The sequence below is a fragment of the Didymosphaeria variabile genome (genome assembly GCF_027946475.1).
Source record: "Didymosphaeria variabile strain IMI 356815 chromosome Unknown scaffold_9, whole genome shotgun sequence".
Classification (NCBI taxonomy): Eukaryota; Fungi; Ascomycota; class Dothideomycetes; order Pleosporales; family Didymosphaeriaceae; genus Didymosphaeria; species Didymosphaeria variabile.
The window spans coordinates 605545-617607 of NW_026611628.1; the positions used below are offsets into that span (position 1 = coordinate 605545).

General features: G+C 50.2%; 3 protein-coding genes across 3 annotated transcripts; all 3 read left to right on the forward strand.

Annotated features, from left to right (window-relative positions):
• Positions 1-568: 568 nt before the first annotated feature.
• NOP12 (Nucleolar protein 12) lies at positions 569-2216 on the forward strand (the record flags this gene model as incomplete). The annotated part of the gene is made up of 2 exons (XM_056220221.1): positions 569-658; positions 732-2216. 2 exons carry the CDS (start codon positions 569-571, stop codon positions 2214-2216), a joined length of 1575 nt encoding a protein of 524 aa, XP_056065524.1.
• A 3012-nt stretch (positions 2217-5228) lies between these two features.
• On the forward strand, positions 5229-6221 carry N0V89_011491 (uncharacterized protein; the record flags this gene model as incomplete). Its single annotated transcript, XM_056220222.1, has 1 exon — positions 5229-6221. One exon carries the CDS (start codon positions 5229-5231, stop codon positions 6219-6221), a length of 993 nt encoding a protein of 330 aa, XP_056065525.1.
• Positions 6222-9468: 3247 nt separating this feature from the next.
• Positions 9469-10650, forward strand: N0V89_011492 (uncharacterized protein; the record flags this gene model as incomplete). The annotated part of the gene is made up of 1 exon (XM_056220223.1): positions 9469-10650. One exon carries the CDS (start codon positions 9469-9471, stop codon positions 10648-10650), a length of 1182 nt encoding a protein of 393 aa, XP_056065526.1.
• Between the last annotated feature and the right edge of the window lie 1413 nt (positions 10651-12063).

The window sequence follows — 12063 nt, forward strand, 5'->3', positions numbered from 1 at the left end:
CTTGTGCTTCAGCGACGTCAGTGCTGGGTTCCGGAGCCGTTTTGGAAGCGCTGCTCCTCGCTCGCTGGTGCGCGCTCATGGTGCGCCCAGCGGGAAGCTGCGTTACCTCTGCTCCAATATGGTGTATGTGTTCTGAAGCGGATACAAGAATTCGCAGACGCAAGAAGCTCGCTGGAGAGAGCGGATAGCGGTGGTCGCAGTGGGCGAGCGAAAAGGCTTCTGCAGCTGGGAATGACGCGGGTGCCGAGGTGCGGGCAGGGACAATTCAGGGCAAAGCAGCCTCCGTAGGGCTCTCAGAGACGTGGGCCAGTGCTGGCGCAAGCGGCGATCGCTTTGCAGCGTCAGAGGGCGTGGGAAAGAAACAACTGCGAGCTGGCGGAGCAACGGTGGAAACGGGCCTGTCGCTCGCTCACTCAAGTCACAGGCCATTCACGCGCCCGGGCGGTACTTGATCACGTGCCAGTGCACTAGCGGGGATGGGATGGCACCGTGCGCTAACCGAAACTTTTGCTGTGCTTGCTCTTTGGCCAGCAAACAAACCGCCATTTGCCAGCACAACTCAGGAAACATGGGCGGACCGAAGAAGAGCAGCGGCGCGCTTGCTGCCGCCGACCAAAAGTCGTTTGACCCAAGCCTTACATCGCTATTCGCAAGCAGTGTGCGTCTTCGCGCCCGCGGCAAGTTCCGCAGGGCTTACCTACACTGTCGAGGCATACTAACATATTGCGTAGTTGGGACCAGTCAAACTCCCACCAAAGTCGCGATACCAGGAGCTCGTCAAACAGCACACGGCCGAGGAGCATAGCGAAGAGGAAGACGATAACGACGCTACTTTATCTTCCATCAGCGAAGACATCGACGATGCTGATGATGATGCGGACGCAGCCTCGAACGACTCCGATGAGGCAGCTAACGCATCTTCAGATGAGGGAGAGAATGACTCTGAGAACGAGGCTGTGCTATCTCAAATACAGGAATCGGCCGTGAATGGCGCGCAAGAGCGGTCGAACAAGAAACGAAAGCGGGGCGCCAAAGACGAGGATGTGGAGGATGTATACATGCAGAAAATCGCGCGAGAGGAGGCTAAGGAAGAAGAGGAGCGCAAGAAGAAGCGCAAAACCAAGACTGCAGACGTTGAAGATGAAGAGGGCGGTGTAGCGGCAGAGTCCGACGAAGAGCCGCTCACGATACCCAAGCACGAGACATTGGCCGGAGCGGACGGCAACAGCGACGAGGTTGAGAAGGCTGCTCGTACTGTCTTCCTTGGGAACGTCTCCAGCGAGGCCATTACTTCGAAATCAGCAGAGAAGCAACTGAAGCAGCATCTCTCGTCGTTCATAGCAGACCTAGCGGACAATAAGCCGCCTCACAAGGTGGAATCCATCCGCTTTCGATCCACCGCATTTGTTGGCGCGTTGCCGAAGCGAGCTGCGTTCGCGAAGAAGGAAATCATGGATTCTACCACCAAGTCCACAAATGCATACGTTGTGTATACGACCAAAACCGCCGCACGAGAAGCCGCAAAACGCCTCAATGGCACTGTCATACTCGGTCGACATCTGCGCGTAGACTCCATCGCACATCCCGCCAAGGTCGACCACCGCCGCTGCGTCTTTGTAGGCAATTTAGGCTTCGTCGACGATGAGAGCAAACTGCCTACCGAAGGCGATACAGAGAAGAAGAGAAAAAACAAGCCCCCGGGTGATGTCGAAGAAGGCCTCTGGACACAATTCTCGAAAGCTGGCAAAGTGGAGAGCGTGCGCGTACCCCGCGACGCCAAAACCCGCGTCAGCAAGGGCTTCGCTTACGTGCAATTTGAGGATGAAAACGCGGTGGAGGCAGCGCTGCAATTTAATGACCAAAAGTACCCTCCCCTATTGCCCCGAAAGTTACGTGTCTCGAGGGCAAGGGCGGAGAAGAAGAAGAAAGAGAGGAAGCCTGCGGGTCCTGGGCCCTCAAAAGCCGACGAGGCAAAACCGAAGGGTGCGTATAACGTCAAGATTTCCGCAGAGGAGAAGTCACAGCGTGGACGAGCTGGCGCAATGCTGAGCAAGGCTGCGAAATTTAAGACTGCAGAGTCATTCGTGTTTGAGGGCCATAGGGCGAGTAGTCAGCAAGGTACTAGCGTGTTGAAGCTAGGTGGGAAGACGAAGAAAGGACCAAATGGGCGCAAATCAAGGAGCAAGGCGTGGAAAGCTGGCGGTGGGAAGAAATAGGTCACCTTCCTTCTTTTCTCTGGCTCCAGAGTCATTCAATCTCCATCATGAGAGCGTCGATCAGTTTGTGGATTGGCTCAAGCATCACAAAAATCGCATCTATATCCTTCCCATCGCCTTGAAATCGATCTCAATTTCCTTGAACACCTCAGATCCACACTTCTCAGATTATCTCTTAGATGGCGAGCGCGCAACCACGCACGATCGCCAGCTACGAGACTGTAATGTTCCGTGAGCCACACGCCTAACCCACGTCCTTAGCATATGACGTCTTTAAAAGTCCCTCTTCCGTCTGAGTTTTATCCGCTCACTCTTCACCGCTCACACAGTCCGTAAAGATAAAAAATGTCTTGTAAGATATGTCCAAATTCCATGGTCGACTTAGATAGCTGCTCGCAAAATTAGTAACCAAACGTTCATCCATGCCGGGAAGCTCGGGCTTCTTGATATGCCTCATATAAGCCCTTGTCTTCCCCAATAGCTCCTCGTCCGGCTGCGGACAGAGGAGGCCGGTCCATGGGACCGTTTTCATACTACGTCCATCATAAGCAATGATATTGTGAGAAGGGGAGCAAGGGGCGTCGCCCTATTATTTTCTCTACGACCTTGATATTTTGTTCCACAGTTGCCGACGCAGCTTGTGTGGATGGTAACGAAGAGGTTGAAAGAAACTGAGTAGGGGACATTTCGCATCAAGAGTTGCTAGAAAGGGTCATCTGCTCAGCCGGGGAGGCCCATGTCGCACATCGCGGGAATGTCGGTGTGGGTGACAGCAACTGTAAGCAATGAATTGGTTCGGTCTAGTTCTGCTGTTGCGTATCATGTAGAAAGGGTGTATGATGGTTTATAGGTGTTTGGTTGCATGTGTACTGAGTTGTGTAGGTGAGGGCGGCGTCAACGTCAGCAAAAGTCCGGTATCAAGAATCGTAACACTGTGCCCCAGTATACGGCGTATCGAGACTTCGTCGCCTCTGACGTATGTAACAACTGCTCTGAGTGGCCATAGGTTCACGTTGTCTACCCTGATCTTCGAGGAAAAGATCTAACCGATAAGCAAACCTCAGCTTATGAGCACCACCAGAACAATCGCTTCATGAACAGTCTCCTTGTATACGATTAGCACTGGGTATTTTCTGATGGACTTGACCCATTATCTGTTAGCTGTGCCGTAAGATCGACGGTTGAAATTGCCTCAGACAGTGGATCAACTCACAACGTATGTGGCCAACAAGCTTGCTATAAACTAAGAGATCATGCGAACTACATCATTGTGATTCATACAACGCGATGCATTGTTGATCTTAACACGAAACGCAATGGGAAAGGCCACGCAAAATGTATACTTCCTTCTCAACTATGTGCCTCACACGCCCTATCAGACAACTGCTGGGAAGTGTACATTATGCTCTCTTTTCAACCTTCAATAAAACAATATTGATTTTTGTCGCACAATTTCTTCTCGGCTTTCTATTTGCCACCTTTGGTGTGGCCTGGCCCGATCTGCCATGAAAATCGGCTCTTGCGTTCACAGGATCATCTCTAAAGTGGTCCTCTCGCAGCTCCATCTTTGATGTGTACCCAATCTACTCGAATGAGACTAAAGTAGGACACGGAACAAAGACATCTTCGGACCACCTTGTTGAACGCACCATTCGCATATCGAACAGAATTAGGTAGGATTCACCGGTCATTCGTGTAATTCCACCTACAGCTCGTCAACATCTCAGGCAGCATACCCAGGTTGTTACATGACTCTGGCCCTGGCGGTCGTCATACAAGTATTCCAACATCTATTCCAGACTTTCTCAACACGTGTTCCTTTCCCACACTGCCACGAAGGGAAACATTACTAGGGGATACGAGGCTCGCGATGAATCAGAGCCCAATGGGGACACCAAATGAGAAGACAACTATAACCCTGACGTGGGATGGGAACGGTACGGAAATGCCCTTTACGAAAATGGATGTAGGGTTAACCAGGCGACCCAGATGCTCGTTTGATGACGGTAGCATGTGGACGGACCACGACGGTTGCAAGGTGGGTTGCCCTTCCTTTTGTCTCTATTCAAATGCTGACTGTTCGCAGACGAGTCCCGCACTCTATCTCCGCACACTATCTTTGAGCCGCATCTGTTTAGCCCATAACATAAAGTCAGCCCAGGCTCGGAGATTGCATGGTTCGGGTATGGCTAGGTTCTGCTCGTGAAACTATACCTCCTCTGAACTCTAAGGAGCTATCTTAGTTGACCCATCTTTCCAGCCTACGGTATTTGGCTCTATGCAGAGGAGAAGGTGATAAGGATTTCGTCTGTGCGCTCTGTATTGTATTGTCTCTAAGATCTTTTTTGTTTTCGCAGATAACAGAACATTGGAATGAAGACGAAGGACATACGTCAAAGTAATTACTACCACAGGTACAGGTCGTGTGGGGTAGCCCAGCCGAGGCTTACCTGTCCTCAACTTTCCAGCACCAATAGATGGCCAACAAATAAAAATTCACGCAAATCTTGATCAGGCAATCTGACATCTATTTATATCCTGCTTGGCTTGCTCTGTCACGCCAGGAGGACGGACAAGGCGCCTCAACTTCCTTGCCTCGACCCCACAGAATTACAAACACACATTATCTATTTCATGCTTCAATCTTTGCATAATCTTCGCACCTTGTGTTTAGTCATGCGCACTTTTCACGTCATTTCGGTTCTGATTGCTGTTAATTCAATCTCAGCCAAGGCCCGCACATGGACCAAGGGCGCATGTCCGGCTGAGATCAAAGTCACGATACCGAACCACGGGTCCGAGTTTGGCACTATGGTCGCAGTACATGATGCGCTAATACACTGTCCCAACATCACGTCGCTTGACGTGAGAGTCGCGCTACTTGGTTGCACCATTTCCCCTGACCGCTGGAACTTCCCTTTCAATTACAACGGTGGAGACACTTATCCAAGGCTGAAGAAGCTGAGGCTCGATGGATATAACTTCAGTAGTCTCGAAAGAGCACCATGGCAAATGTCACTTGGAAGCAAAAGTGAACTTATGTTATGGACTCTTCGCTTACTCGACTGGTTAAAAAAGGGGCATTGGAAGCCATGGCTTCAGGTCCAACTCTATGGCCTGCCGCCATCAGAACAGCCAAGGACCAATTTGGACCTGTGGTTGGATGCGATGGACTGGTCTGGGATCGAAGAGCTCGCTATAAAGCGTCAAAGACATGAGGATGACATTGTCGAGAAACTACCGCCCCGTCTTACTTCACTACGCAGATTATGGTCCACGGATATGTCTTTCATCGAGGCGCTGCCGAACAACACGCTCACCCACCTTACCTGGATTGGACCATCGAGGCATGGCGATTTTGCCAATGTTCTCGAGCGACAAGGGTCCACACTAGAAAAACTAGAATTCAGATGCGACGAGAAAATCTGTCCTTCGTTTTGCAATCACTTCAATATGTCCCATATTCAGGAGATGGCACAAAATCTTGAGCATCTGACCATTGACATACCGCGCAATGGCACTTGGCCACTTGAGTTTTTCCAAGCCATAGCCTCACTGTCAAAGCTTCGCTCGTTGGAGATCTACTTAGAGCTTCAGTCAGACTGCCGACGGGGAAAGCCTGAGGACCATGCCATGTGGAAGTACCAAGAGGAGCACGGCAAGAACTACTGCACCGGTGGAGATCAATTTCAAAAGCCCCTGCTCAATGAAAATGAAGCAGAGAATCTTTTCCAGCTCATCGAGGAGGCCAATATCGGATGTCAGCTTCAGGATGTAACATTTCGGCTCGGTGACTGGACACCACCGTATGACGGTCCCCTCTATTTTCCACCTTGGATAGAAAACAGAAAAGCTGAAGTCACATGTTCGAAAACTGACAGAGCGCAAAGGGAGAAGCGCTGTAGGGCAGTGAGGTCGTATGGGTACTGGCCGCCGAAAACGAACGAACAGGAAGGGAGCTACTGGCCCTTACCCGAAGAAGAGCTGTACATACCGGAAGACTAATAAAGCTCGAAGGACCGTGCTTCCCAATCTTCCGAACCTAGGCCATGCAGCGTGCAGCCCTCTAGTCTCCAATTAATATTTAAAGTTCTTTCCACTGGCTCATGCCCAGCGCTGATACGTGACTGTGATGACAATCACCGATGAATGACATACAATGGCGGAGCTTCGATAGCATGACCTCGCGGTAGTCTTGGATCGCATGCGATTTTAGTGTGGTGCGTCTCAGTCCACATTGCATATGCTTGAGAGAGGTGCTTTAAGATGACCAGATTGCGAATATTTGATACATGGGGAGGGGTTGATTAATGAGGACACATAGGCAAGATTCACAGACGGAGGATTTCGAAGTTGGATCTATGTAGCAGTCTGTCTCTGTCTAGATGTGAGTCTCAACCACGAGATGGCTTCATTCCTATGTACTACCCCTGTGAGAATTTGTGATGAACCTATGTTCCGTTGGTTCTTTAACATATCCCTAATACGGCTGAAGCTTTCTATATGTGTATAGTGCTTTTTAATAGCGAGTAAGAACAGTTGTTGACTAAAAAGTATGGATATTACAGGCTCAAAGTGTGCGAAAGACTTTGTCAAAGAGCTGTAATCATGCTAGACCCTCCGAGCGAGAACATGCCCTAGACGTCGGATGTGCCCTTTTCCAAAGTCACTGTCTCTGCGATGTGATAATTGGGATGAATTGGCAGATCGCCGTAGCCTTTGGTTGCGAGATCGCGTATCCAGTTGATGCCGCAGTCCCACCATAAGTGGCGTTCAGGCACCAGCGCCTCGGTCTCAAGGTAGCGTCGTTCGACTGAGCCCAATGTAATGTCTAGCATATTGGGGAATTCGGATGGGAATTCAGCAGGATACACGGCTGTGTAGGCAAGATTTGTGCCACACCGGGAGCAGAACCAGCGCCAACGCTCATGTGATGATTCGTACCACCTTAGGAAATGGCCTTTGTAAGTCGACTTGGGGGTGAAAACATCCGATGCTGGCAGGAAAGAAGTGCGATGCTCCTCTGGCTGATCCTTCCCTTCAGCTGAATTTCCTCCAAGTGTTGCTGTGCTGGCTTGTATAAGTGACACAGATACCATTTCTACAGGCGCGCATAGCCACGCCGGTAACAGAGAACCGGTCGCGCGCCGACAGTCGTTACAGTGGTCCAACACGAGGAATGGCAACGGCACGGGCTGATCCGGTGAAGCCATCGGATGTAGTGGTCGATCTGATACGCATGGGATGGAGATACGATAACGAACGGCGCCGCAGTTGCAGCCACCTTGGATACTAAGGGCTTCGTCCGGCAATGGCATTCTTGTGCGGTAACAGGGCCTGAGCGGAACAGAAGTCTCATTATCTTGCGACTTCACTTGGGAATCTAGTCTTATCGTGATGATGGGACTAACCGGCTTTATATCGATGCAAGGCCGAGTGCGGGGTTGGAAGCGTCAGCTGTTACGATCGGTGATATAAGAGATGATCTGTGAGCATGCAAATAAAGCAAGCAGCCTCGATATTGTGTGCGTATATGATTGTGGGTGCGGGAATGGTGAAGTAAACGATATGTCTCTCTTCACTGCGCGAATGTCGGAGTGTTATGGTGGCGGGATCTGTCTGCTTACGATCAGCTTACGGCGAAATTTGCTACGCCGCCAGGCTGCATGCTAGCACGGGGGGGTATATTAGGTTCCTGTGGCGTACTGGAGCCCGCTTTTTTAGTCTTACTGTGTCCTCGCTCCACGCGGATAGGCGTCGTTATTTCTAATGCTCGAAAGATCAATATCGAATAATCCCAATTTGTAAGTGCCTGGTTCAAATTCATTTAGTAATTACCGCGTCAATTACAGTGTCCGATAATTCGCTCACCATGATGCGAAGGAATCGTAAAGACGTTATAGCATATCTCCGATTTATCCTTAGGAACAATAGGGCTTCGTGGTGTATGAATGCACTTGTGGCGACGAAGACGGCTGGAAGCGCATCCTGGCCCGGATGAAAATCCAAATAAGACGAGGCCTCCCAACCGTAAATGCAGAACTACTAGACGCTGCTAGAATGAAGGTTACTGATAATACTAAGGATGATATACCCCAGGGTGACTTACTCTACAATAAGCACCTGGATTTGTAATATAATATAGTCCCATCGATGATCACACGGAAGAGGTGCTACTGCCAGGAAGTCCAAGTTATATCTTCAGTCATTGTGCCAGTATCAATGGTCACGGTGTTGCAACAATATCGGCACCCAATTCATCACAGATAGCATCCCAACCTCTTCCGTTGAGGCACCGCCAAACTCAAGGACCCCGGTGGGCAATGCCGTCCCTCACAGCAGGTTAGCCAGGCTTTCTAGGCATCTTCCACACCCAGGTCAATCCATGATCAGCGAGTTCATCCTCTGGTCGCGCAAATCTGTCTTTTAGACTTTCGACGCACTTTCTGTCAATCATGATACACGCTCACAACGGCGGTTCTCCGTCATCGCCTTCAGGAGGGTAGGTAGCTCTCTTCCAATCGCGTAATAATCTGGCAGCGTCAATTCTAAGCAACCGAGAAAATTTGGGAGACACGGGAGTTCGGTATATACTGTTTAACGAAAACAGTGCCGGCGTAGTTACAGCTAGGATTCTCTCTTATCTCCTAGCGGCGAGGAAATAGGTCTTCTGCTAGGTTCTCTTTTGGCCACGTGCTGGTGTCAGTAAGTGGTAATACCGTGTAGGAAGTGAGTGCAGTGAGGAATTTTAGAGTACTAGTATCCTGATCGGCTCTGGCGGTGAATCGAAGGACTATGACGTAGCTAAGCCCTCAGCCACACATCCAACAACGGGACATCAACCGTGGCCCTCTACATGATCCCCGCCTCAAAGTGATCGACATGCCTTGCGTTGCTGCCTTCGCGGCCCCAGCTCGTAAATCTAAGACCGTGAAATGCCCCTCACTTTCCTACTGCGACAGATTCCGGCCAAATCACGATGAGTACCACAGTGCCTGTGAACACGACTGATGCCTCTAATCAATCACCGTTAACGCAGCCCATATCCAGTTCAGAACAGCTAAGTCCTGTGGCAGTCGGTTGTACTGACATTTCGTCCAAGCCGTCTTTACGACCGAGCCTATCATGGCAGTCCCTTCGCTCATCCCTTTCGCTATCAGAGAAAACGTCGGCCAATCTAGGATGGGCAATTGCACTTGTTAGTGTGATATTCACGATAGCCGCGTTGTCGCCTACTTTCACGTCACAAACGATGTCAGAAAAGTCGCTGCAGCTAGCAGAATGGACGGCTTTGAAAGACTATATTGAGGAGTGTCGGGAAGAATTGGCTGCTGGAAAACAAACCCAAGCATGCCTGAAGGCTCTGAAGGTACAGCTACCGCCTCCTCCTTATGTGAAGGCTGGCATACTGGACAAGAGGAGGACTGTGCTGTACCATCGATTTGAGCAAAATGGATCGGATTCTAGACCGCATGATGAACATTCACACATTGTTTTGCCAAGAGTGTCGCATTGGGCCATCTGGTTCGTGGTACTATTTTTCATCTACTGCTCCGTCTCAGTGCGAACGTACAACTCGCGTTTGGGTCGACGCCCGACACTTGTACGTCGATTGTCCGCCAAGGAACAAGAGAAGCTACTACGTTCAGACCGTCTTAATCCCGATGATGAGCTCGCTACGGCTACAATAAGACATCCAGCTAGCCCGATCGAATCTTCTCTCCGACGTCGTGCAGTCCGCACGCACCCCATCTTCCGCCATGCCAACCTCGAAGAAGCCATCCACCACCAAGACATAGCCGAGATCAGACTGCGTCTCACCAATGGAGAAGACGTGAACCAACATTGGCCTTATCTGATCTACAAGCTGGCCATATCGCCACCTTCGGTAGACACCCCGAAACACCTCGAGATCGCGCGGCTCTGTCTTGACTTCGGCGCTGATGTCAACGCTCTCAAAGGCTGGAACGGACAATCCGCACTCATGATCGCCATCCACTTCGGCAACCTCGACGTCGCAAAGCTGCTCATCGTCAACGGCGCAATGGTATCTTACTCGCCACCGGACAGTAATCTGACGGCGTTGCATCGCTGCGTACGACTGGCGGTTACTGGCTCCGCAACAGATGCGCTTGCAATCATAGAGCTGCTCTTCCAATTCGGTGCAAATCCGAATCAAGCAGATCGCGCTGGGGAAACACCGCTACACAGATTACTAATTGATGCGTGGCTAAAGAAGAATAGTCCGAGCTGCATGAAGAAGCTGGCAGTTGTCGCGCTTTGTCTCGTTGAACATGGCGCATATATGCCGAATACGCTAAAGGAGAAGTACATTATTGGCAATCCGGTATGGCAGGTTGTACAGAGCGCCGTGCTCAAGAGAAGCGAAATCGACAGCTGTGATAAGACAGCTGTTGCGGGGAAGCCTCTTTAAATAATTTGCCCGAACCAAGATGCTTGTACTGGAGCGTGACGGAAATCTCGAATGTTTATGACAATCGTCTAAGTTGTACGGGTAGGATGTATTTGATATTCAGTACTTTAAAGATAAATGTCTAGTATCCTTGTTGCTCCAATATTACAGAACTCTTGTCAACAGCAGGTTGTGTTAAATAACTATTGATTCAACAGGCAAGCGCCCCACCGGTGAATGCCAGAAGCGCACAGCCGACTTGCCGGGGTCGTCGCATGACCAAAGACAACGCGAGCCATACAAGCAGCTATAATCAAGCAAGCGCACGGAAGCCTACTCTGCTTACTGGGTTCAATTGAGTGCGGAATTCTGGTACGTTCTACCGACTTTACTTAGGGCCACATGCACTTGGCCTATGCACGCGAACCAACTCAAAAGGTTTATCATTCAGAATCCACGTAATACCACAATAGTGCAATAAGTACGTAGACGTCTTTGGACCTCCGAATGGACGATTATCATGGACCGCGCGCGGGACTATGCAACAGTTCCAGTCTCACAGTTTCCGTCTCCTAGCCACCCAACGGAACCATCAAACTTAACTACGAGGATACGCCCGTCTACTCAGCGCGGGCCTTTAATCAACCCTTAGTAACCTAGCATCTCAGGGCAACGAAGCCTCACGTCTCACAGCTCACATATCGTATCATGTTCGGCAAACGCATGCGTCTACACTATCAGATACCGCTCCACCACCGCCCTACCACTCTTCAACCGCGATGAAGCCAGCCTTGTCCACGGCCCCTCATGATATGTGAGCGTTACTCGAGCACTCGAGCAGGCTTCTTTGAGAACGGAAGGTTGCCGTGTTGTCCACGGGCTAGGTTCACTGTGAGAAGTGAAGACAGGGGAAGACCGGAGACGATAGTAGAGATGGAAGCAGAGGATTGCAAGCACTGTTTTTTTAAGGTATGGTGAAGGGTAGTACGTGTGATCGCTTCACGATGTCCTGGCGTGTCTCGAGTTGGCCTCTCTTGCAGCGCCGCCTGTCATCGCGCGCTTCAGGTATGGCAAAGCGGAAACCAGTTCAGGCCAGTAATCGAGCTAGGCAATTAGAGATGTTTAGAGTGAGCGTGTTTATCGGTGCTTTGCAAAGTTCTGCCCCCACCTTTTGTGGTTCTAGGTATACCTTTCTATAGACATTCAGCAATCTGTATACTATAGGAGATTCCTTGTTAGCTACATTACTTTGGTACCCCTATTTTAATAGCACAGTGCCCTATGTTAACGCCTATTAGGCCCAGAACCAACAGTCCAATAGAATCTAGCTAACAATCAGCCTCCTGTGGTACATAGATTACTAAAATCTTATATAAAGGTATGCCTAGGACGGTTGAAGGTGGGGGCGGAATTTTTGCAAAGCACAATAAGGGA